Here is a 24,286-nt window from a genome sequence, read left to right as displayed (position 1 = left end):
GATGTGTTAGAAGATATTTTGTGTGAAATCTATTGTCTTGGCTTACACAAACGGCTGAACAATTCAAGGCATCGCGTCCATTGGTTAGCTAGTAAGTCCAATAGGTTATCACTAGAGAAGGTTCAAGGCCGAAAACTACCTATCCTGATGCAAGATATTTTCGACTTATACTCTTTCGATAAATCTGCATATTGTTGCATTTCTGTTGTCATCAAATTCCATTCATGTAGGGGATTGTTGGAAATGGTTGTAAATTCTGAGTAAAACCAGAATTTTATCCTAAGTTCGGTCTATTTTTTAGGTGGGCCCCGTGCGTCGATTTTCACGGGTCAAAGTGGTAACGTGTTCTATGCCGCGTTGTGATTCACGTGGTATATTTGGTTGCTCAAAACCATTACCGAGTGAATGAGAAATTGAAGCCAAAGTGTGCTCCACGGAAATAGAGTTTTGGTGGAAATTCCTTAAAGTTGTAAAATGGCTTATCCCACATTGATTTGGTGGGAAGTTTTGAATGGGTTTATAAGGCTTGGGTTTGGTACTTGGGGTGTGCCCCAAGAGGTACCCAAGTGTTTTAGAGGGAGAGGTTATGGGCAAAATGGGCTAGACCCAAAAACCACACACGGGCGGGCTGGGCCTGGGCCTGGGCGTGGGTGTGTGGTTGGGTTGGGCTTGTTCGGTCCAATATTAATCTTTTTGGGCCAAAAACATTTGAATTTAATTTTATTTTTGGTAAAATAAAATTCAGAATTTAAAATTAAACTGGTTTGGTTTTACTGTACATCCAAACATGGCCCTTCCTGGAATTAAACTAGTCCGGATTTACTGTACACCCAAACAGGGCCCTTCTCATTTTTGTTATCTGTTTGAATTGTAATCCAACAGATTCAAATCTATTTGAATTCAAAACCAACAGGTTTCATACCTATTCAATTCAAAACCTACAGCCACCATTACATCTATAAATAGGACAACCCTCATTTGGATTATGTAACTCTAGTTTTCGTCCTTCATAATTCTGCAAACATCCTCTTCATTTTGCTACATTATTTTCTTGTCAGAGAGAGTATAAACATTTAGTATGTTCGTTAGGCAAACAATTTGTAGTATTGCTATTGTTTGTAGTAGATCATTTTATCCTGGGAGATAGACGTCCAAATTCTGAAAGCACCGTGGAGAGAACGAATCTGTCTTAAGGACACAGTGTCAAACACTGGACTTGATCAGATTATAATTCAAACAAATTAAATCAAGTAAGTTATTTAATTTATTTTTAGTGTTATTATTATTTATTTAAATCAGATTTTAATTTTATTTTTGTAACAAAATAAAATCTGTTTTTATTTATTTATTTTTATTTCGAGTTTGATTTTTGTAATCAAACAAATTCTCTCATTTCTTTTATTTCTTTATATTCTGGTTGTTGTTTAATACACAACAGAATTTAATTTATTTAAATACAGTGAAGATTGTCCTACAGTAATTATTTTTTATTTATTTTAAATTTTTATTAAATATATTTAATCTTAGTCTTATTTTAAAAGTATATTTTTAATGATATTAATTTTATAAAAATTATATATATATATATATATTATGAAAATAAAATAAAATAAAAAGAATTAATTAGAAATGTGATAGAGAGAATCAGTTTGATTTTAATTTTTAATTTTTTATGGTTACAAATGTGATAGAGGGAGAGAGAGTCTGTTGTGAGTGTTTGTTCGTCAGAAAGGGACGGAGAGAGTGTGTGCGTGCTGTGAGTGTGTCTTATTTGGTAGGATTTATTTTCAGTTTATTTTAATTTTTAATTTAATTTAAGTTATTTTGATGTATTTGGTTCAGTTAAATAATATAATTTATAATTTTTTGTAAGTCAAAAATTAATTTATTTTTTGAATGGGGGAGAAAAAACTTAATTTATAAGTAAAAAATCACTTTATGTTCACAGTTATAAGTATAAATTATTAAATTATAAGGTATAATTACTTTTCCACGTCTCTACTAAACGAGACAACTATGTGTTTGTGGTTGTGTATTTATTTATTTATTTTTTAAAGAAACAAATCTAAGCAGTTTATTTATTAATTTATGGGTGACGTGGTCCGTCACCTGGAGGAACGGACGGAGAGAAGCCGGAGAGGATCCGGGCAGAAGCCCTAATTCAATTTCCCGGCTTTTTTCATCTCTCTCTCTCTCACAGAGACACACACACACACAGATGGATAAGATGATCGCCAACGTGGGGAAGGATAAAGCTTTCACTTGCTATATAATATATGAACAATTTTCTTTTTTCTTTTTTGTAGTTAACCAACCTATTGCTAAAGGATTTAATAGTTTCTAGTAGTAAAATTAATGATTTTTTTTTAGAAATTCAACTTAATTATTGAATATATATTGCCAATTGTTGGTGCTGGAAAGGGAAATACTAGATGTAGATCTAAAACTCTGCACTACTTGTGCAAATTGCTGCTCTGCTCTGCTCTCTCACTGAAGCTGGTGTTATCTGAAATAACACTTGAATGTTGTTAGGTTCTTGCTATGCTCGTCAAGGCGGCCCAGCAACAGGGGGTGGAGGGCGGTGAAGGAGACTGGGAGGCGTTTTTAAGTAAGCATGACAAACTATTCGGGTCTAGAATACGTGATCCGAGAATGAAGTCCGCTGTTACATTGGCTTGTTTTCTAAAGACATTTAGCCGAGAGGATGATTTAAAGGTAATTAATTGCACCAACGTTGTTGCCTTGAAACTAATTTATGTGAAGAATCATTACGACAACGCTTGTGTTTGTTTGCAGTTTTTCGATAACAAAATGCACTGGTATTCTAAGCAGGATAAACTTAGGAAATTCATAGAGGAATCCAGAGAAGTTGAATCCCCTGGGCAGGTTTGATTTGCTTTGCTTTGATTTGATTAACATGTTTTTATTCAGTTTGTCTGTAAGCTGTAGTTTCATACTGGGATAAGAATTATATATTTTTTTATGAATGTATAAGAATTACATGTATGGATTGATTAGGAATAAGTTATTTTTATTCTAAAATAGCTTCTTATTTATTTAATTTTTTTTAACAGCATGCCGTTGCTTGATTTTCCTCCTTAATCAATATTCTAGTCATGAGATTGTGATTTCTCTGGCTTTGAGTTTCATTTATGTTGTAAATTTAAATGCACATTTCTGTCTTGTTCTCAGTTTTACCACATTAATATTAATTTGTCTGATTCAGTATTATGCTCTTGCGTGTTTTCGTAAAATGTTTGAACAGATTTTTCCGCACTAGTTTCAGAATGCATCATTAATCTGAAATCACTTACTGGTGTTTTCTACTGTTTCTCTTAGAATTCTTCGTCTTGTTTGTATTGTAAGGCGGGCTGTTTGTATTACAAATTTGTTAAGCTTTACGTATCTTACTTGTAATTCAATTGAGTATGATCCTTATTAAGTTGCGGTTGTGGCAGTGTAGATGCTGGTTCGCTTAACTCTTGAACACCCACAATACCCATTAGATTATTCATTTCCGTCACATGAGGAGGTTTGCTGTCAATTTTGTTCCTTTTTCTTTTCTTTTTTTTTTTTATTATATATTTTCATATATTGCAAAATACCCATTAGATTATTCATTTCCGTCACATGAGGAGGTTTGCTGTCAATTTTGTTCCTTTTTCTTTTCTTTTTTTTTTATTATTTATTTTCATATATTGCAAAATACCCATTAGATTATTCATTTTCGTCACATGAGGAGGTTTGCTGTCAATTTTGTTCCTTTTTCTTTTCTGTTTTTTGCTATTTATTTTCATATATTGCAAAATACCCATCAGATTATTCATTTCTGTCACATGAGGAGGTTTGCTGTCAATTTTTTTCCTTTTTCTTTTCTTTTTTTTGCTATTTATTTTCATATATTGTAAAAATTTCTGTGAGTCACCCCTTGCTTGTTAGTGATGATTGTACTTTTGTATCTTCTAGTTCTCGGCATGGTCCAATATTAGCAATTTATTATTATAAATACTCTCTTCTATGTCTAGCTAAAGGTAAATTCAAAATTACTCAACTATGCCTTGTACAAATTATGCAGGCTGCGTCACTCAAATTCTGTTTTAGAATTTACTATGCATGACCTCGGAGTAATTTTATAGCTATCTATCATCATGAAATTGTTGGAAAAATGATTTTTGGGGACTTTAATTTAATATTAAAGTGTGGTGACTTTAATTAAATATTAAAGTGGGTTCTAACCATTTTTTGTGTTGGGTCCAAGTGAGCCAAAAACCATTGGGTTTTGAATAAGAAATTGCCAAGAAATTGCTTCATGATGTTAGATTCATGAATAGGATTTTAAAGAGTATTTAAATCTTTTTTCTTGGCTAAAGGGTGTGAATCCTTTGGGCATCCATACTTTTTATTTTGTGGAAAGGGGCTATGGATGCTTGGTGTTTTAATGACTAGACTTAAAGGCTGGAGACTTTTCCTCTCTCCCCTATACATGTATAAATTGAGACCCTCCTGTCAAGTTTCAATATAGAAATTTTTGCTTCCATTTTACAAGTCAGTTTGCTTGATAGTTCCTATTGTGAGAGAGTGCTGCCATTGTTTTGTTCGCTAAGCTAGACAGATAGTATAGCGATCCCGGTTTCCTTTTCTTTAACTATTATACCCGGACTTAGGTTCCGTGGAGTTGGTTGTTGTATATGTCTCGTTTACATCCTTTACTCTTTGTATTTGAGTCTTGCGTTGTGTTGGGCAGGTGTATAACAGGTTGGTTGAGCTTAGGAACCAAGTGTAGTTGCCCAGATTTTGGCCTTCACGCTCGAGCGAGGATTTTGACGCTCGAGCGGGCCCTTCGTTGTTGTTTGTTTGCTCGAGCGGGGTTTCCGAAGCTCGAGCGTGGTTTTCCATCTTCCAGTATCCCCTCTGCAGAGTTGTGCGCTCGAGCGGGAGTTTTGAAGCTCGAGTGGGATGTTGTGTGTGACGCTCGAGCGGAGAGGTTTGACGCTTGAGCGGAGACCTGGTTCTGTAAAAGTTCTGGGAGCGTGTATCCGCCGCTCGAGCGGGATTGTTGACGCTCGAGCGGGAGTCTGTGAGTGACGCTCGAGCGGGGAGTTTGACGCTCGAGCCGGGCGACTTTTATATAAACCTGAGATCCGACTTTTGGATCACTTTTTCAAGATCTTTTCTCTCTCTTACTTTTCCAAAAAAGCCATTTTCAGAGCTTCTCACTCTAAAACTGGCCCTTCTCTCTTAGATTTGATCTAGTAGGAGTTGTTTGCTCGCTTTTGGTCTTTTCGAAAGTTGTGTTGATCGTCGATGGCTACATTTTAATCTGAAAATTTCAAAATTTGAAGCATTTTGGTTTTGGTCTTCATCTCCATTGGAGCTCAAACTTTGAGGTAGGGATATCCTACTCCTCTTTATGAGTTTTGTCTTTAAATTTTGGCATTTCGATATGTTGGGAGTTGTTGGGTAATTTTGAGGAAGTTCGGGCCTTTGCGTAAATTTACAAGAGTTGGGGTTTTAACTATATCAAACCTAGATGCATGTTTGGCATAGAAAATGTGAAATTAATGTTAAGACATTAATGAAAATGGAACCTAAGGGTTGTAATGTAAATTATGGAAAATGCCTTAATTACATTGGTTAATTAATTTGAATAATTAATTATGAGAAATGAGGAATTGATTTGGGAAGTCATGGGATAAAAAGGGTGTAGTTGGATTATTTATCACTCACCTAGTTGGAATGTTGATTTAATATCCATTTGTGCATTTATTTTCTGCCTAGAAATAACTGCTTTGGGCTATCGGTGGAGGATAGTCGTGATTGTTGTAGACAATGCATGATGATTAGGCAAACTAAAACTAATCGATTGAATGTGTCATAGAGTATGACGGTGGATTGAATACATTAATTTTTATGTATTGATTGATTGTGTATAGAACCTTTGTGTTTATATGCATTGTGTATAGAGGAGGAGATGGGGGATGTACTCCGCGGTTTAGGGGAAGATGGGGGATGTACCTCTAAACCGGATAGGATTGGGAGGAGATGGGGGATGAACTCCGTAGACACAGCTCATATGCTTGTCTAGAGAAGTGAAGATACATCTCATAGGCTTATCTTTGAGAAGTGTAGATACAGCTCATATGCTTGTCTAGTGAAGTGTAGATACAGCTCCTATGCTTATCTAATGAAGTGTGGATACAGCTTGTATGCTTATCTGTTGATGCGTAAGATGTTTATCTGTTGATGTGTTGATTTAGCTAATATGCTTATCTGTTAAATAAGAATGGAAAATGGAAAGTGACATAGACTCGTATGTTATGAAATTGTGATGTGATATATGCGGATGTATCGGTGTTGGCCATCTATCAATTGCTAATCTTTTAGTCATTGCTCATAGTTGGTTTAGTATATCTCTGCTGGGCTGTGGCTCACCCTATATGGGAACATCATTTTCAGGTACAAGTAGCATGCCACCTCCAAGGACGTAGCTTGGGAGGCTAGAGGCGGACAGACTTTTGTTGTCTTTTCCTTTTGATGTATTACATGTATATTCAAGCCAAGGGCTTAATGTGTAAATGAGTTAGTACTCTTTTGTTGTAACCAAGTGTTAGCTTGGAAAGCTGTAAGCCTTTAGGGCATTTGCTTTTGTCGTTAACATGTAATACTTTTTGTAATGAAAACTCTGATGAATAGAAGAATGTGGAACTTTTATATATACCAATGTATGTCTATATCGATGGGTTTAATGTTATTTTTTTGAGGGCGTTACAGATAGTGCTTCTGCCGTAGCTGGTTTTGACTGTCGTATCCTGGGAGACAAACGTCGGGTTTTCTCAAGCACTCGACCCGTGAGGCGGCGAAATCTGTTTTAAGGAAACGGCTTCCGTGCAGACTTCGGTTTTGTCTCTTTACCCTTTACTGTTTTTTGTGTATTTCTGTTGAAATTTAGTTGTAATTATCAGCATATGTTCTTGGTATATAATTTGTTTTCTTCATAAATCTATTTATTTAATTTCACAATTTTGAACAACAAGCTTAAAACAGATTTTATATATCTTTTCTATGAAATTGATCGAATAGATTTATATAGACTATTAGGTTAGCTTTGTATAATGTTACTAGGAATTGTTGCGGAATTGCTCACTATTTCAATAATTGTAAATTATGCAATGGTACTCTCTAATTGCTTAGTTTAATTAGAATGCTCTATTATAATTTGCATACTTAATTGTATTAGTATGATCTTGTTTTATGCGTATGGTTCATCATTTCCCTACCATGATTTGCATGAATTTTAAGGTTATAAAATATAATTTATGGATGTTGCAATTTTGACATGCTAATTCTATTCTAGTCTCAATTTGTTACATGCTTATTATTTTCTAGGCTAGATTACATAATTTAATGTATTTGGAGTTATAGAGTTTTATGAATTATGTACATGATTAATCTAAATTATCTAATTGTGTGCATTAATATGAATTATTTAATTGGGTGCATTAATCTAAATTATCTAATTGCGTGCATTAATCTGAGTTATTTAATTAGGTGCATTAATCTAAATTATTTATTTGGGTGCATTAATCTGAATTATTTAATTAGGTGCATTAATCTGAATTATTTAATTAGGTGCATTAATCTGAATTATTTAATTGGGTGCATTAATCTAAATTATCTAATTGGGTGCATTAATCTAAATTATTTATTTGGGTGTATTAATCTGAATTATTTAATTAGGTGCATTAATTTGAATTATTTAATTAGGTGCATTAATTTGAATTATTTAATTAGGTGCATTAATCTGAATTATTTAATTGGGTGCATTAACTTTGAATTTGACTTATCTATTTGAAGTTATTAATTTAAATGTTTATTATAAATTAATTTCATTCATGACTCATGAGTATTGAATTTTATTTTAAAGTTGTAATTTAATTTTAAAGTTACAAATTGTATTTTGTTTTGGTACCTTATATTAGTTGGTTACTTATATAATTAATAGTTGGCTAGATGATTTCAATTATTTATTATAATTAAATTTTTTAGATTATTTGTTTGTATTTTGTTGTGGTTTGCTACTAACTTTCTTTGTAGGGATACCAATGCAAAAAACAAATATAAAACCAAATGAATAGAATTTGGGATGTAAAAACAAAAATGTTTGGACTACTAACGTTTGTGTTGAATAGGAATACCTAAGCGTGGAAAAGCTTTTGGACTACATAGAATCCTTATGGATTGGCTATTTTATCAAAATGTTTGAAGCATGTTTGCTTGAGATGTAATTGATTTGTTTACCAATTTGTAGTAGCAAGTTTTATTTGCTTATATTGTTGTAGCAATGGTTTTACATTGCTTGTAAAAGTTTTGGACCCTGGTTTGCTTTAACCTAGTTCATCCCTAAGAAAATTTAATTCTTAATTTGTTTATCACGGACTAGGAGTCAACATGCTTTTAAAAGTTTTGTCAAAAGGTTAACTGGGTTTTAAGTGGGACCGATGTGACCCCTCCAGTCTTCCTGGGAACTTTCTTGACCATGTTCGATTCTAGGTTTTGTGGTGAGACTAATTTTTGAATTAATTTTTCTTCTAAGGGATTTTCTAAGGGTTAAGTTTAATTTCTGGAAACACAGAAGTGATATTTTGGTGTAATTTTCCGAAATAGAAACTATCACTGATGCTGCTGCTACTGCTAATGTAAGTGGGGATTTGAACCCCGGGACAACTGGATTGCCGACCCCTACTGCTGTGACCTTTGTGGTCAACCCTGGTGTTACTCTGGCTGTTCTGGGAGGACCGCTTAGCCACCATGAGCGCCCAGAAAAATTTGCTGGGGAAAACTTTAAGAGATGGCAGCAAAAGATGCTGTTTTACTTGACCACGCTAAACCTTGCCAAGGTTCTGAGTGAGGATCCTCCACCCGTGGCAGAGAATGAGCCTGACAGGCAGAAAGTCATGGCGCTTGACACATGGAAGCAGACAGACTATCTTTGCCGGAACTATGTGTTCAACAACTTGGCAGACTCACTTTATAGTGTGTTTTGTTCCAAGAGCTCAGCAAAAGAATTATGGGAATCTCTGGACAAAAAGTACAGGACTGAGGATGCCGGGGCAAAGAAATTTGTGGTTGGCCGTTTCCTTGATTTTAAAATGGTAGATTCTAAAACTGTGATAAGCCAAGTCCAGGAGTTCCAAGTGATCTTGCATGAAATTCATGCTGAGGGGATGCCTTTGAACGAGTCATTCCAAGTTGCTGTGATCATTGAGAAACTTCCCAATGGTTGGAAGAATTTCAAGAATTACTTGAAGCACAAGCGCAAGGAAATGTCTGTTGAAGAGCTGGCTGTCCGACTCCGGATTGAAGAGGATAATAGAAAGAAATGAGGGAGTACCTCCTCAGTAAAGGCCAATGTCGTTGAGCATGGCAAATTTTTTGGGATGAGGAGGAAGCCCCCCCTTGAACAAGGGCTCTTAGTTGGGGCCAAGGGGTGGTGTTGCAAAGAAGCTGGCATACAAGCCGCGGGAACCTGGTTTTCGGTTCTTTGGGAAGTGCTACAACTGTGGTAGCGAGGCTTTTAGTTTTACTAGGGCTACATGCCACATCTGCTCCGAGAAGGAGCTGTTTATAACTTTTAAACCGGTTACAAACGGTGAGAAGTTGTTTATGGGAAACTCTACTACCTCATTTGTTGAGGGAAAGGTGGTCCTGATGTTAACCTCAGGAAAAGAGCTAACCTCGAACGAAGTCCTGTATGTTCCGGACATTCGTTAGAATCTTGTCTCAAGGTCTCTTCTCAGTAAACATGTTTTTCGCATGGTTTTTTGAGTCCGACAAGGTTGTTCTGACGTAACACAAGTGTGAAACTTGTGTTGAAGCGAAGTGGACAAGATCCCGTATGAGTTATGGAAAGGCGTTAAGCCTTCTTATAAATTCTTATGAATGTGGGGGTGTCTTGTAATAGTGGCGATTACTACACCCTAACGGGTTAGGATAGGCTCGAAATCTGTGGATTGTATATTCATTGGTTATGCACATAATAGTAGTGCATATCGGTTTCTTGTTCATAAGTCTGAAATTCTAGACATACACAGGAATACCATCATGGAGTCAAGGAATGCATGTTTCTTTGAAGACATTTTTTCTTGCCGAACCCATGCAGGGGTTCCAAGGTCCTTGGAGCAATTTGATGAGCTTGCTAGTGAGGATGATCATGTTGATGATCCAGGTGATGATCAAATTGAGGTTTTAGATGAGGCCAGACGGAGTAAAAGGGCTAGGACATCCAAATCTTTTGGTTCAGACTTCTTGACTTATATGGTTGAGAACGAACCTCAAACTTTCCACGAAGCTGTGACTTCTCTTGAGAGTCCTTTATGGAAAGAAGCGATCAAAAGTGAGATTGACTCCATCTTACAGAACTACACCTGGGAGTTGGTAGATTTACCTCCAGGTTGTAAGCCTTTAGGCTGCAAATGGATTTTTAAACGATAGATGAAGGCCGATGGGTCTATTGACAAGTATAAGGCAAGGCTCGTTATCAAAAGGTACAGGCAACGAGAAGGCCTGGATTACTTTGATACGTACTCACCTGTAACTAGGATAACATCCATTTGCATAGTGATTGCGATAGCAGCTTTGCGCAATCTTGAGATACACCAGATGGATGTAAAGACAGCTTTCTTAAATGGGGATTTGAATGAAGAAATCTACATGGAGCAATCTTAAGGGTTTTCAGCTCCAGGACAAAGCAAGAAAGTCTGTAAACTTGTCAAATCTTTGTATGGTTTGAAGCAAGCGCCTAAACAATGGCATGAGAAGTTTGACAATGTAATGTTATCAAATGGGTTTCGAATCAACGAATGTGACAAGTGTATTTATGTCAAAGACACTGACAGAGGTTATGTCATTTTGTGTTTATATGTTGATGATATGCTCATTATAGGTTGTAACGATGAAATGATCAAAACTACCAAGAAGTTGTTAAACTCTAAATTTGACACGAAGGATATGGGCATTGCAGATGTTATTCTGGGAATTAAGATTACCAGAATCTCTGGCGGAATTGTACTTTCTCAGTCTCATTATGTTGATAAGATACTTGAGAAGTTTAGTGGATCAGATACGAGTGTGTCATCGACACCTGTAGACTTAAGTCTACACTTTACCAAGAATAATAAAGAGAGTGTCTCTTAGTTAGAATATTCTCGGGTAATTGGAAGTTTAATGTATTTGATGAGTTGTACTAGGCCAGATATAGCTTACTCGGTTAGCAGGCTTAGTAGATACACAAGTAATCCTGATGCTTCTCATTGGAAGGGCATTGTGCGGGTGTTAAGGTATTTACGCTACACTCGGGATTATGGGCTTCATTATACTCGATATCCAGCGGTGCTTGAAGGATATAGTGACGCGAATTGGATATCAGATATAAAGGACTCAAAGTCCACTAGTGGATATGTGTTCACTCTTGGTGGGGCAGCCGTGTCTTGGAAATCTTCCAAGCAAACGTGTATATCTAGATCAACGATGGAATCAGAGTTTATTGCTTTGGATAAAGCAACGGAAGAAGCAGAATGGCTTCGCCATTTCATTGAAGATATTCCACGTTGGTCTAAACCTGTGCCAGCTATTTGTATTCATTGTGATTGTCAATCTGCAATTGGTAGGGCACAGAGTAATAAGTATAATGGAAAGTCTAGACATATCCGTCGTAGATATAGTTCCATACGACAACTACTCTCGAATGGAGTTGTCTCTTTAGACTATGTAAAGTCTAAGGACAACATTGCGGATCCGCTAACCAAAGGGTTAAGTCGAGTGTTAGTCGAAACGTCGTCAAAAGGAATGGGGTTAAGGCCTTTGGAAGTTACCGGAATGGAAACCCAACCTAGTTGACTAGAGATCCCAAGATCTAGGTTCAATGGGACAACCTAATTGCGTGTAACGGTGGTATGTCACTAAGGAGGTTAAACCTCCAGCCATTCCTTCTATTAGCGATACCTGCAAGTGTGGAGGATAAGCTGAGCTTTTAATGACTCTTATGTGTTAAGCTGTTGAGCTAAGTATTGCAGGATACTTTAGTAGAGTCACCTATGTGAGTTTGAAGTATGGCCGCTTCTAGAAGAATTGGGCAGGCCAAGATTCTTTGAAACCATTCGCTGAACCAGGCTAGTGTCCAGGGCCACACAGGGCACACCAGTGAGAACATAATGGTGCTAGGAGTAATTCCCGTGTGAGATCTATTGTCTCAGTTTACATAAACGGTAAAGCAGTTCAAGATGTCTTATTCACTGATCTGCCAGTAAACTCGATAGGTTTTCACTGGGAGAGGTTCAAAGCCAAAAGCTACCTTCTCTGATGTCGGGGTTAGTCCGTTGTACTCTCTCTCAGAGTCTTTATTGTTGAACGATGTCCGTTTGTTGAGTCATTCGGTCAATTTTTATTCATGTGGGGGATTGTTGGAAAAAATGATTTTTGGGGACTTTAATTTAATATTAAAGTGTGGTGACTTTAATTAAATATTAAAGTGGGTCCAAACCATTTTTTGTGTTGGGTCCAAGTGAGCCAAAAACCATTGGGTTTTGAATAAGAAATTGCTAAGAAATTGCTTCATGATGTTAGATTCATGAATAGGATTTTAAAGAGTATTTAAATCTTTTTTTTTGGCTAAAGGGTGTGAATCCTTTGGGCATCCATACTTTTTATTTTGTGGAAAGGGGCTATGTGTAACACCCTCAAAATAATAACATTAAACCCATCAAATAAGACATTCATTAACATATGAAATAACCACATTCTTCTATTCATCAGAGTTTGGTTACAAAAGTATTACATGTTAACAACAAAAGCAAAATGCCCTACGGGCTTACAGCTTTCCAAGTTAACACTTGGTTACAACAAAAGAGTACTAACTCGTTTACACCTTAAGCCCTTGGCTTGAATTTACATGTAATACATCAAAAGTAAAACGACAAAAATATGTCCGCCTCTAGCCTCCCCAGGCTATGTCCTTGGAGGTGGCATGCTACCTGTACCTGAAAATGATGTTCCCATATAGGGTGAGCCACAGCCCAGTAGAAATACACTAAACCAAATATGAACAATGACTAAAAGATTAGCAGTTGATAGTTGGTCCACACTGATTCTTTCCTTTATCACACTTTACATTTTCATGACATACAAGTCCATGGTACAACTCATTTTCCAATTTCTTTCAATTCTCAAATTTCAACCATGGCTCAGAACCTGGCCAAACAACTCATACGAGGCAATAACTCATATCAAACACTTCCCATATCATATTAGATAAGCATACGAGCTATATCACACAACAACAGATAAGCATACAAGCTATATCATCACTTCCACAAATATGCATATGAGCACTATCACACTTCCAATGACAAGCATATGAGCTCTGTCAACACAATAATAGATAAGCATATGAGCTCTATCTATGGAGTCCATCCCCTATCTCCTCCCAACACATCCGGTTTAGAGGTCCATCCCCTATCTTCCCCTAAATCGTGGAGTACATCCCCTATCTCCTCCAACACAACACAATGCATATAAACAACAATTATACACATCATCACACAATACATAAATTTAATGTATTCTTTCAATCGTCAATCTCAATGACACATTCGAGTGATTAGTTTCAGTTTGCCTAATCATCATGCATTGTCTACAACAATCACAACTATCCTCCACCGATAGCCCAAAGCAGTTATTTCTAAACAGAAAATAAATGCACAAATGGATATTTAATCAACATTTCATTTCGGTGAGTGATAAATAATTCAACTACACCCTTTAACCCCATACTTTCCCAATCTCTACATTTTCACTTCATTTCCTCATTTCTTCATTTCTCACAATTAATTATCCCAATTAATCAAGCAATGTAATTAGGTCATTTTCCATAATTACCATTTCAACCCTTAGGTCCCATTTTCATCAATGATTCAACATTTATTTCACTTCTCTACGACAAACATGCATTTAGGTTTATTATAAATAAAACCCCAACTTTTGTAAAAATAACACAAGAGCCCCAAACTTTCACAAAATTACCAAACCAACCCCAACATCTCAAAATACCAAAATTTAAAGACAAAACCCATAGAGAGGAGTAGGATATCCCCACCTCAAATTCGGAGCCTCAAAGGAGAAGATGACAAAACCCAACGTGCTCCAAAACTCGAAATTTTCAGATTAAAATGTAGCCCTCGACGATCAACAACCTTTTTGTAAAGGCCAAAGATGAGCAAATCACTCCTACTAGATCAAAACCTAGAGAGAAGGTAGTATCTAGAGAGAGAGGCTCACCAATGGTGTTTTTGGAAAAGTAGGAGAGAGAAGAGAAAGTGAAAAAGTGATTTGAAAAGTCAAACCACGGAACTTAAACCCAGTCGCCCCGCTCGAGCGTAAAACACCCCGCTCGAGCGTCACTCAGAGACTCCTGCTCGAGCGCCAACGATCCCGCTCGAGCGGCGAATACACACTCCCAGAACTTTTACAGAACCAGGTCTCTGCTCGAGCTTCCAACTCCCCGCTCGAGCGTCACTCACACAACCCCGCTCAAGCGGCCAATCCCACGCTCGAGCGTCCAACACTGCACAGAAAAAAACTGGATGGGTGCAATTTCCGCTCGAGCGCCAAAACCCCCGCTCGAGCGGACAGGTTAAAATCTGGGCAACTAGTTTTGGTTTCTAAACTCAACCAACCTGTAAGAAACCTGCCCAACACATCCCATAACTCAAATACCAAATAAGAAAGGATGTAAACAAGATAATAAACAACTACCAACATCCACGGACACATGTCCGGATCACTGTATAACAAGGGTAAACCCGGGATCGCTATAACCTCCCCCCCTTAAAGAATTTCATCCCCAAAATTAAGCACAAGTTTTCAAAAACAGGTTTTTCCTCCATTTTAAACAATGTCACAATTTAACATTCAACAATTCGACCCATTACCGGTCATCCCATCCCTTCAATAAGGGGCATTTCACAATATGTAAACAACATATGTACTTTCAACATGCATCTACATTACGCATTCCCTCTCCAATTTCAACAATATATTCAACATATATAATGTTACATTCAACTTCCATATGAGGCAAGTTTCAAAACATACTTCCGATAAACCAAAACATTTTCAATGTTTCACAACTTAAGACATATATATAAAAAGCTCTTAAGTTCAACAATAGTTCAAAATCTAAATACAAGATTACATATCAACAAACAAGTCCGGATATTTCTCACGGACTTCCAACTCACGTTCCCAAGTGGCCTCCTCCACTCCGTGATGTTTCCACAAGACTTTCACCAAAGGAATGGTCTTGCCACGCAGGACCTGATCCCACCTATCCAAGACCCGAACCGGTCTCTCCTCATACGAGGCATCCTCATCTACCTCTAAATCGGTCCAATCCAACACATGTGATGGATCTGGCTCATACTTCCGAAGCATACTCACATGAAACACGTCATGAACTCCGGACAACTGCGGCGGTAAGGCTAACCGATAAGCAACCTCGCCAATCCTCTCAAGGATCTCAAAAGGACCTATAAACCGAGGGGATAGCTTCCCACTCTTCCCAAACCTCATCAGGCCTCGTCTAGGTGATATCTTCAGAAAGACATGATCACCTACCTCAAACGCCAAAGGCCACCTCCTACGGTCAGCATAAGATTTCTGACGACTCTGGGCTGTAACAAGCCTCCTACGGATAAGCTTAACTTTCTCCGTCGTCTCCCTAACCAACTCCGGACCCAACAAAGGTGCATCACCCACCTCGGCCCAACACACTGGAGACCTACACGGTCGGCCATACAAGGCCTCAAACGGTGCCATACCGATACTAGACTGAAAACTGTTGTTGTAGGCAAACTCTACCAAGGGTAAGTGCCTCTCCCACGTCCCACTGAAGTCCAGGACACAACCCCGAAGCATATCTTCAAGGATCTGAATAGTACGCTCGGACTGCCCGTCAGTCTGAGGATGATAAGCCGTACTAAAGGTCAACTTAGTGCCCAAGGCACTTTGCAAACTCTGCCACAACCTAGCAGTAAAACGAGGATCTCTATCTGAGACGATCGTCACTGGGACCCCGTGCAATCTCACTATGTCCCGAATATACAAGTCGGCAAGATGATCTACCGAATCTCTCACGCGCATAGGAATAAAGTGCGCCGACTTAGTCAACCGGTCTACAACCACCCAAATAGCATCACTACCCCGTTGAGTCCTCGGAAGACCTACAACGAAGTCCATAGTGACATGCTCCCACTTCCACTCGGCAATAGGCAAGGGTTGCAACAAACCCGCTGGCCTCTGATGCTCGGCCTTCACTTGCTGGCAAGTAAGGCACTTCGATACGAAAACAGCCACATCTCTCTTCATACCCCGCCACCAGAACTGGCGACCCAAATCCCGATACATCTTAGTGCCTCCCGGATGCACCGCAAGGCGCGAATGGTGGAACTCTCGGAGTACTTCCTCTCGGCAAGACTCCGGTACAAACAAACGGTCTCGGTATCTCACACTCAGGTCGGGATACGCCGTCAAACCCTTTTCAACCTTCCCACTGGAGATCTTCTCTCGGAGGGACTCTACCTCAAGGTCACCTCTCTGTGCCTCTAACACTCTGGTCACAAGTGTAGGCTGCGTAACAACAGAAAACAAGGCCGCAGCCTCAACAGATTCGCCCAGTAGCAAATCAAACTCGCTAAGTGCTCCCAACATCTCCCATTCCTGGATGGCTATACAAGCTACATCACTAATGGACTTCCTACTAAGGGCATCGGCCACAACGTTGGCCTTTCCCGGATGATAATGCAACTCAAAATCATAATCCTCGATGAATTCCATCCATCTCCTCTGTCTCAGATTCAAGTCTCTCTGTGTAAACAGATACTTCAAACTCTTGTGGTCCGAGAACACCTCGAACTTCTCACCATAAAGGTAGTGCCTCCAGATTTTCAAGGCAAAGATCACAGCCGCTAATTCTAGGTCGTGTGTAGGGTAATTCTTCTCGTGTATTTTCAACTGACGTGAGCCATAAGCTACTACTTTCCCCTTGTAACAGCGCCCGCGTGGGCCTCATGCTACAGTTCGGACTCAATTTGTGTCACGGTTCTTAATCTGAACCAAAGAGTCCAAATCTGGCAAATCGTTTTGAGAAACAGATTTTTGAAAAAGTAGTGCCAAACATGGACTGCTTTGCCAGATACAGCGTCGCCACCTAAATATTTTATTTTGGAAAATTTAGGAAACCATGACTCGGTGCCAAAAGGCCACGTGTCCGTCATCACCGGAGTTGTCTCGGCTCGGGAGCTTGGGTACGATCGGGGAAGGTCAGCTATGAGCACCCCCTTTCGCCCGGTCCGAAGACCGGCCTCTACTAACCGTGATATCCGTTTTTGAAAACTTTATGTGTTCTTAAACCAATTGTTAGCCTAGAATTACTATGTTATGCGCGCGGCAAACAAGTATAGACCGAATCGCCCAAATTGGAAATAAAACATTTTATGTTCGTTTTGAAAATGGTTTGCTACTCGTAAGTAGGCTAAAATGCAGATTTTGCCACCCTCAAGTGGGCTTTTGGAAAAGATGGTTTTGCCACTATCTAGTGGGCTTAAAACAAACAGTTGATGATTTATTCCAATCCAAGTAACCCAACCTTCACCCGCAGGCATTCAGGCAGATATATCAGATAAGAAAATAGCCTCATGGTAAGCATGCTATTCATGGCAACACTCACACGCATGCAAGGATGCTAAAGCATAAAACTCACCTAGTACTCCAAGCCAAAAAAAAGGAAGTTAATCAGAAATCATGCATGATCCTAAGTATACAAAATGTCTAATGCAACACATGCAAAATGCAACTATAGCAGGCTCAGCTATTCTAAACATGGCATATGGAATGCTACAACTATCATGTATTCAATTTGGAATTAAAAGTACAATGCAGTTAGTATGATGCGCCGAGCCCGGTGCATGCAATACAGATGAATGAATGCAAACATGCTGTCATACTGTATGCTAAAATAAATGTGCCCTAATCTACCATCATAAGCAGGTAAATAAAAGGGAAGAAAGAAGTGAGGTTGGAAGACATACACACCACCCACACACACTTATTACAGATTTACCCTCACTCGGAGGGACCGAATAAATATTACAAATTAATTAACTACGCAAGCTAATTAAATATTACAAATTGCCTAATTTAATTAACAAATTAAAATAGACTAAGAAAAGCAGTAAACGCCTCGGGAAATGCGCCGCCATGCGCAAGCTGCCTCTGTTTTCTTTCCTCTGCTCCTCTGGAGGCTGTCAAAACCTCAGGGTTGCATCCCTGGACACTGGGGAGTGCCACCGGCTGAGTAGAATTGCCACCGGCAGTGCGGTGTAGTCACCGGCACAAGATGAATCCATCGGCTGCTTGTTTACTGCCGGTCGGCAATATATACTGCCGGTCGGCAAGGAATGTCTGCAGAACCTGTAATTGACAGCAACAGAGTGCAAAGCAAAGCATGGCAGCACAATTCAAGGCATATATGCACCATTCATGTCCCTTATCATGGTAATGACTCAAAGGGGCATGTGCCTCAATTCTCGGACCACCAATCACGCATTTCCATGCATGATGGCCCAAGGAATCAAGTATGCAACTTTGATTTCAAATGCAATGTAAATCAATCAAACAAACTCCCAATCCCTATCACCCAAATCAAGGGACAAGGAATGCATGTTGATGCAATGCAACCTAAGCATGTTAGCTATCATGCAACATGAACAATTCAATATAATCATGCAAAGCTTACAAGCAAACATGCAAGGTAAGCATGCAAACCAAATAGAAGATGGACTTAAACATGAATTAGGCAGCCCCAAATAGGCCTAAAACAGTGGCCATAATATGAAAATGAAGTGCCTCGAAATGCGTGCACACGGGCACGCAAACCGAGGCAATGGCATATGCAATGCAATGGCTAAAACGGCATATAGAATGCAACATGGACTTATACTAACATGAGAGAGCCTCAGCCACACTCACATAAGAGGCCGGTGAATGAAAATGGAGTGCCTCGAAATGCGTGCACACGGGCACGCAAACCGAGGCAATGGCATACGCAATGCAATGGCATGGAAATGATATGCAAACATGCCAATGGGATTTCAGCAGCAAAATGAGGGGCAAAACAGCCCCGAAACGAGGCGAAAGTACGCCCGATGCATGGAATTCCTCCCGAAATGCAAAATTAGGCACCCGAAATGGCTTACAGCTATACAAAGCATGCATAATATGGACATGGAGCATGAAGACAGAAGCAAGACAGCTCTGAGACAAGCATTTTTACAGTTTATGACATGGCCAATCAGCAAGCAAAGATGGGGCTAAAATGGCATACAAAAACGGCCCTAAACATGCGATTATGAAGCAACTCACAGCTGCTAACTCCAAATAGGTTAGGGCCCTTCAACAACATTTAAGAGGGACCCAAAATATGCACATTTACAGTACTGTAAAAGCCCCAAAAACAAACATGGATAGGGCTAAGCTCTTATGCAAGAAATGGGCCAAAAGGTGGCCAAAGAAGCAAGTATGCAAAACATTCATCAAACAGCCAAAGACCCTTAATAAAACATGACAAGGGGGTCAAAATATGGCTGTTTTTAGTTCGGACCAAAGTCCAAAAACAGCAACATCAGGGGCTACCAAGACATACAAAAATGGGACCAAAAGGAGGATATAAAGGGGAGTACAACATGGAAGTCCCAAACAGTGTTGAGCCCTTCTTCAATGTTGAAGAAGGGCTCAAAATAAGCCTATATACAGTTTACTACATGCCCAAAAACAGATTACACATAGGCCAAAAATAACATGCAAGATTAGGGCCTAAAGGAGAGATAAAGAAGGAAGTGCTAGCTACTATCCTCAAACAGCAAGAGGCCCTCAATCAAACATGAAGAGGACCTCAAAATATGATGATTTGAAGTTTAGGTCGGAGCCCAAAGATGTAAGAAACTATGGCTTAGATATTAAGCAAGAAAAGGCTAGAAAAGGGAAGATGAGGACTCACCCTTGAAGACCAGCAAATCAGCGCCTCTTGGACCAAGTTTAGGTGCTCCTAAGCTTTGGAGAACAGCCTCAAGCTACTGGAATGGGCGTTGGATGCCTTGTGCTATGAGTTGATGAAGAAATGGCCCAAGAACAAGGGTATTTGATGGTTGAATGAGAGAGATATGGAGAGAGGTGGAGGGTTGCATGTATGTATATCAGATATATGTCTATATATCTCTGGTTTTTTGTCCTCAAAATCCAACCTCAACAAAGGAGGAGGAGAGGTGCTTATATAAGCAATGCTAAGCTTCTAAGACAAGCTTCAAAGGGGCCAAGGGGTTCAAGGGGGGGTGCAAGGCTTCTAGAGGAAGCTAAAACAGCTGGCCAAGCTTAGCTTGGCCAAAAGGTTCAACCTTCTAGAAGGTTAAGGGGTTCAAAGGCTCACAAGGTGCAAAACAAACACACATGCACGTGGGGGATCGATTCTGTGCATTCCAGCTGGCACAGCTGGAATCCACTCAATCTGCAGAATGCTCCGGAAGGTCGTCGGCTAGCAAAAAAGGCCGGTCGGCCACTTTAATCTGCCGGTCGGCACAATAAATGGCCGGTCGGCACAATATATTGCCGGTCGGCACAAACATAGTACCGATGGGTGGCCGGTGAGGTCAAAAAAGTGCCAGTTAGTGTCCAAATTGAAGCCCTGGAAGTTAGCTTTCCAATGGCGCAAACCTTGCATTAAAATTCCTTCTGTGCAAAAAGTTATGCCCTTTTTCGTGAAGCTGCGCAGATTCGATCCAACCGGGATGATGCCCGACTTCAACTGATCATATCTCCCCCACCCGGACTTGGCTCTAGGAGATTCTTGAGTGCAAAGTGAAGCCCCGGAAGTAAGCTTTCCGACGGTGGTGGCCCCATAGCTAAACTCCAAGTGTACAGACAGATAAGCCAGATTCAGCGAGGGCTGCTCGACTCGCTTCTACCCGGATTCATGCCGAACTTCTCCCAAATTAGTTTTCTCCTCTCCTTTCCTCTCTTCTTCAACTCCAAACTCCTAAACAAAGTGTTTTGAAGGATTTGCCTCTCTCCTTGCCGAAGAAACTGAACATTTCCCCTGCACACCTGTCTCCACCAAGTAAACCATCAGTAACGCCCAAGTCTTAAGGGCGGTCAAAAATGGGGTGTCTACAGTTGCCCCTCTTTGACAGAACTCGAAAGTCATAACAATGACGGGAGTGAATGTCAAAGCCCCGAGACGACCCATTTTTGACAAGGCCGAAGACTTGGACAAACAAACAAAATACCGATAAATAAATGGTTGTGCCCACAGGCTGCCTACGTATCCCTTTGCAAGGAATCAAACCAGCGTAGTTCAGGGGCAGGATGCAAATGATATGCAGGAAGACTTTGATAATTGGACTTATACGCTACGCGAAGCCGGTTTGTATTCAAAACAATGCAATGTACTAACAAGTACAAGTGAGGTGCGCAAGATAGCGCGATGGGATGCATGCAAAATGCAAGTAAGGTGCACAAAACAGTGCGATGCGCAAGAAAGCGCGAGTGATTTGAAATGCACAAGGCAGTGCGAGTGAGGTGCGCAAAATAGCGCGAATGATAAACTACACAAAACAGTGCGATTGAGGTGCGCAAAATAGCGCGAATGGATGCATGCAAAAAGCAAGTAAGGTGCACAAAACAGTGCGATGCGCAAGAAAGCACGAATGTAAACTGCACAAAACAGTGCAATGCGCAAAATAGCGCGAATGATAAACTGCACAAAATAGTGCGATTGAGGTGCGCAAAATAGCGCGAACACTTGCAATGCACAAACAAGTGCAATTGAGGTGCGCAAGATAGCGCGAACAAATGCAATGCACAAAATAGTGCGATGCGCAAAATAGCGCGAAGGAAATGTGATGCACAAAACAGTGCAATGCGCAAAATAGCGCAAAGAAAATACAATGCATTAACAAGTGCAAGTATGGTGCGCAAGATAGCGCGAACAAATGCAATGCACAAAATAGTGCGATGCGCAAAATAGCGCGAAGGAAATGTAATGCACAAAACAGTGCGATGCGCAAAATAGCGCGAAGGAAATGTAATGCACAAAACAGTGCGATGCGCAAAATAGCGCGAAGAAAATACAATGCACTAACAAGTGCAAGTAAGGTGCGCAAGATAGCGCGAACAAATGCAATGCACAAAATAGTGCGATGCGCAAAATAGCGCGAAGGAAATGTAATGCACAAAATAGTGCGATGCGCAAAATAGCGCGAAGAAAATACAATGCACTAACAAGTGCAAGTAAGGTGCGCAAGATAGCGCGAACAAATGCAATGCACAAAATAGTGCGATGCGCAAAATAGCGCGAAGGAAATGTAATGCACAAAACAGTGCGATGCGCAAAATAGCGCGAACAAAATGTAATGCACTAACAAGTGCGATGCGCAAAATAGCGCGAACAAAATACAATGCACTAACAAGTGCAAGTAAGGTGCGCATGATAGCGCGAGTGAATGCATGTTCTATGCAAATGAGGTGCATTTTCTATGCAAATATGGAAGAGTGCATTTTCTATGCAAGAGATACGAGCATTTTCTATGCAAGAAACAGGAGCATATTCTATGCAATATTGAAAGCAAATTCTATGCAGAATCGAAAGCAAGCATATTCTGTGCATGAATCATAACGATATGCGGCACGCATGTCACAGAAGTGTATACGAAAGTGCACATTCTATGCAACGGAAGGGTATCAAACACGTACTCTGGTGCCTCCGATTTACCTTTCGGAGGACTTTGTAACACACTCAGCTCAAAAAGGGCACACCCTGTTTATGTTGGCAAGAGATAACATCTGTTGCTGCTTTAATTGCCATTCTGACTTGAAGTAGGCTTACACTTGGGGTCGAGATACACTCATACTCCAGAGAAATGGCGAGGTCTGGGAAGGTGCACCTGAAATGCAGTCTCGGATCTTGCCAAAGCTGGAACACCCTAAGATGCTCCAAATTTTCCTTTTTTTCTTTTGCTTTGCAGTGTGGAACCTACATAGCTTCAGATAGGTCCTTGTTCTACTGTTCACACTTATCGGGGGTGGACCCTGCAGTTTTATGAAAGAACAAATACTGTTTTGCACAAATGTGGAGAATGGCACAGCACTCTGAGCACAAGATGATTTTTGAAAATTGAGAAATGAGTTCTTAACCGGTTATTGAGCCGACCACTGGCCACAGCCAAAACGACTCGACAAGTGAAAAAACAAAGGTAAACAACCTAAACACATCGAGACACGCTCGGAACGACTCAAAGCAAGAATCGAGACAAACAAAACAAAAGACACGACACACAGACGTGCACAGGGAGCCTGTTTCACCGGGTATTATTCCCACCCTTTCTTATTTGTGATTCTCACATCACTCGGCTCTCAAGCTCGATTTTTCTCTCAAAACCCTTTTCTCGCTTTTTTCTCTCAGCGCACATCTCTCTATTATTTAATCTCTCATTTTTCATCCCTCCCCTGGGTGGTTGATGGATAAGCTGGAAATTGTGGGCTCTTGCCCCTGGTATTTCGCTAGACTCTTGTTCACAACAGTAAGTTTCTCCCATAGAGGGGTTGTGCTACAACTGGGTGTGTAGCAAATCTGCAGCTAACATCGGTTGATGATGCCCTGCTGGGGAGTTTGGACGTGGTTAGATCTGTCCAAACAAAGGAGTGGAATATCTTGATCCGTTCCCATTCGTGCTTCGCACTTGGCTTGATACCTCGTTGCGTGGAGGATGTGAGAGCCTTCTGCCTTTTTGCGGTCAGCTTCAGTGGTGCCCTTTTCTGGCAGGTAGAGTGCCCTTCTTGGCAAGTATGTTGAAAATGGGGAAAAGACAGGAAGCCTGACTCAATTGTGCCCCTAGTTCATCATTTTGACCATTTTTTATTTTGTTTTCTGCGAAAACAATTTTGACCAATATGAGAGTTAGATTAACACACTTGTTCGATTTTTGATTTGAAAATCATGCAAGTCAGGCTATGAGCACTGAAAATTTTCCTTTTTTGGGTCCAAGAAATGGTCCAGTTTTTGGAAAAGATGGAACAATTTTCGAGAAAATTAGTCAACCTCAGTAAAAATTCTCAAAAACTATTTTTGCAAACGGCCAATGCTTAACAAGCACGGAACCCACTCTTGAGACGCACAACCTCGGAT

The 24,286-nt window shown here is 39.8% G+C and overlaps 1 protein-coding gene across 1 annotated transcript in view; it reads left to right on the top strand.

The window, feature by feature from the left end:
* Window positions 1-2,128: 2,128 nt before the first annotated feature.
* Window positions 2,129-24,286, top strand: part of LOC114289370 (small RNA degrading nuclease 3) — a 66,999-nt gene continuing 44,841 nt past the window's right edge. The window contains exons 1-3 of the mRNA XM_082908842.1: window positions 2,129-2,715; window positions 2,797-2,886; window positions 3,464-3,532. Coding sequence (XP_082764968.1) covers window positions 2,542-2,715; window positions 2,797-2,886; window positions 3,464-3,532 — 333 coding nt within the window. The 5' untranslated portion in view covers window positions 2,129-2,541. The remainder of the gene's footprint in view (window positions 2,716-2,796; window positions 2,887-3,463; window positions 3,533-24,286) is intronic.

This window comes from Camellia sinensis, chromosome 15, assembly GCF_055761805.1.
Source record: "Camellia sinensis isolate YWXY chromosome 15, ASM5576180v1, whole genome shotgun sequence".
NCBI lineage: Eukaryota > Viridiplantae > Streptophyta > Magnoliopsida > Ericales > Theaceae > Camellia > Camellia sinensis.
This window is presented reverse-complemented; position numbering and strand designations above follow the sequence as displayed.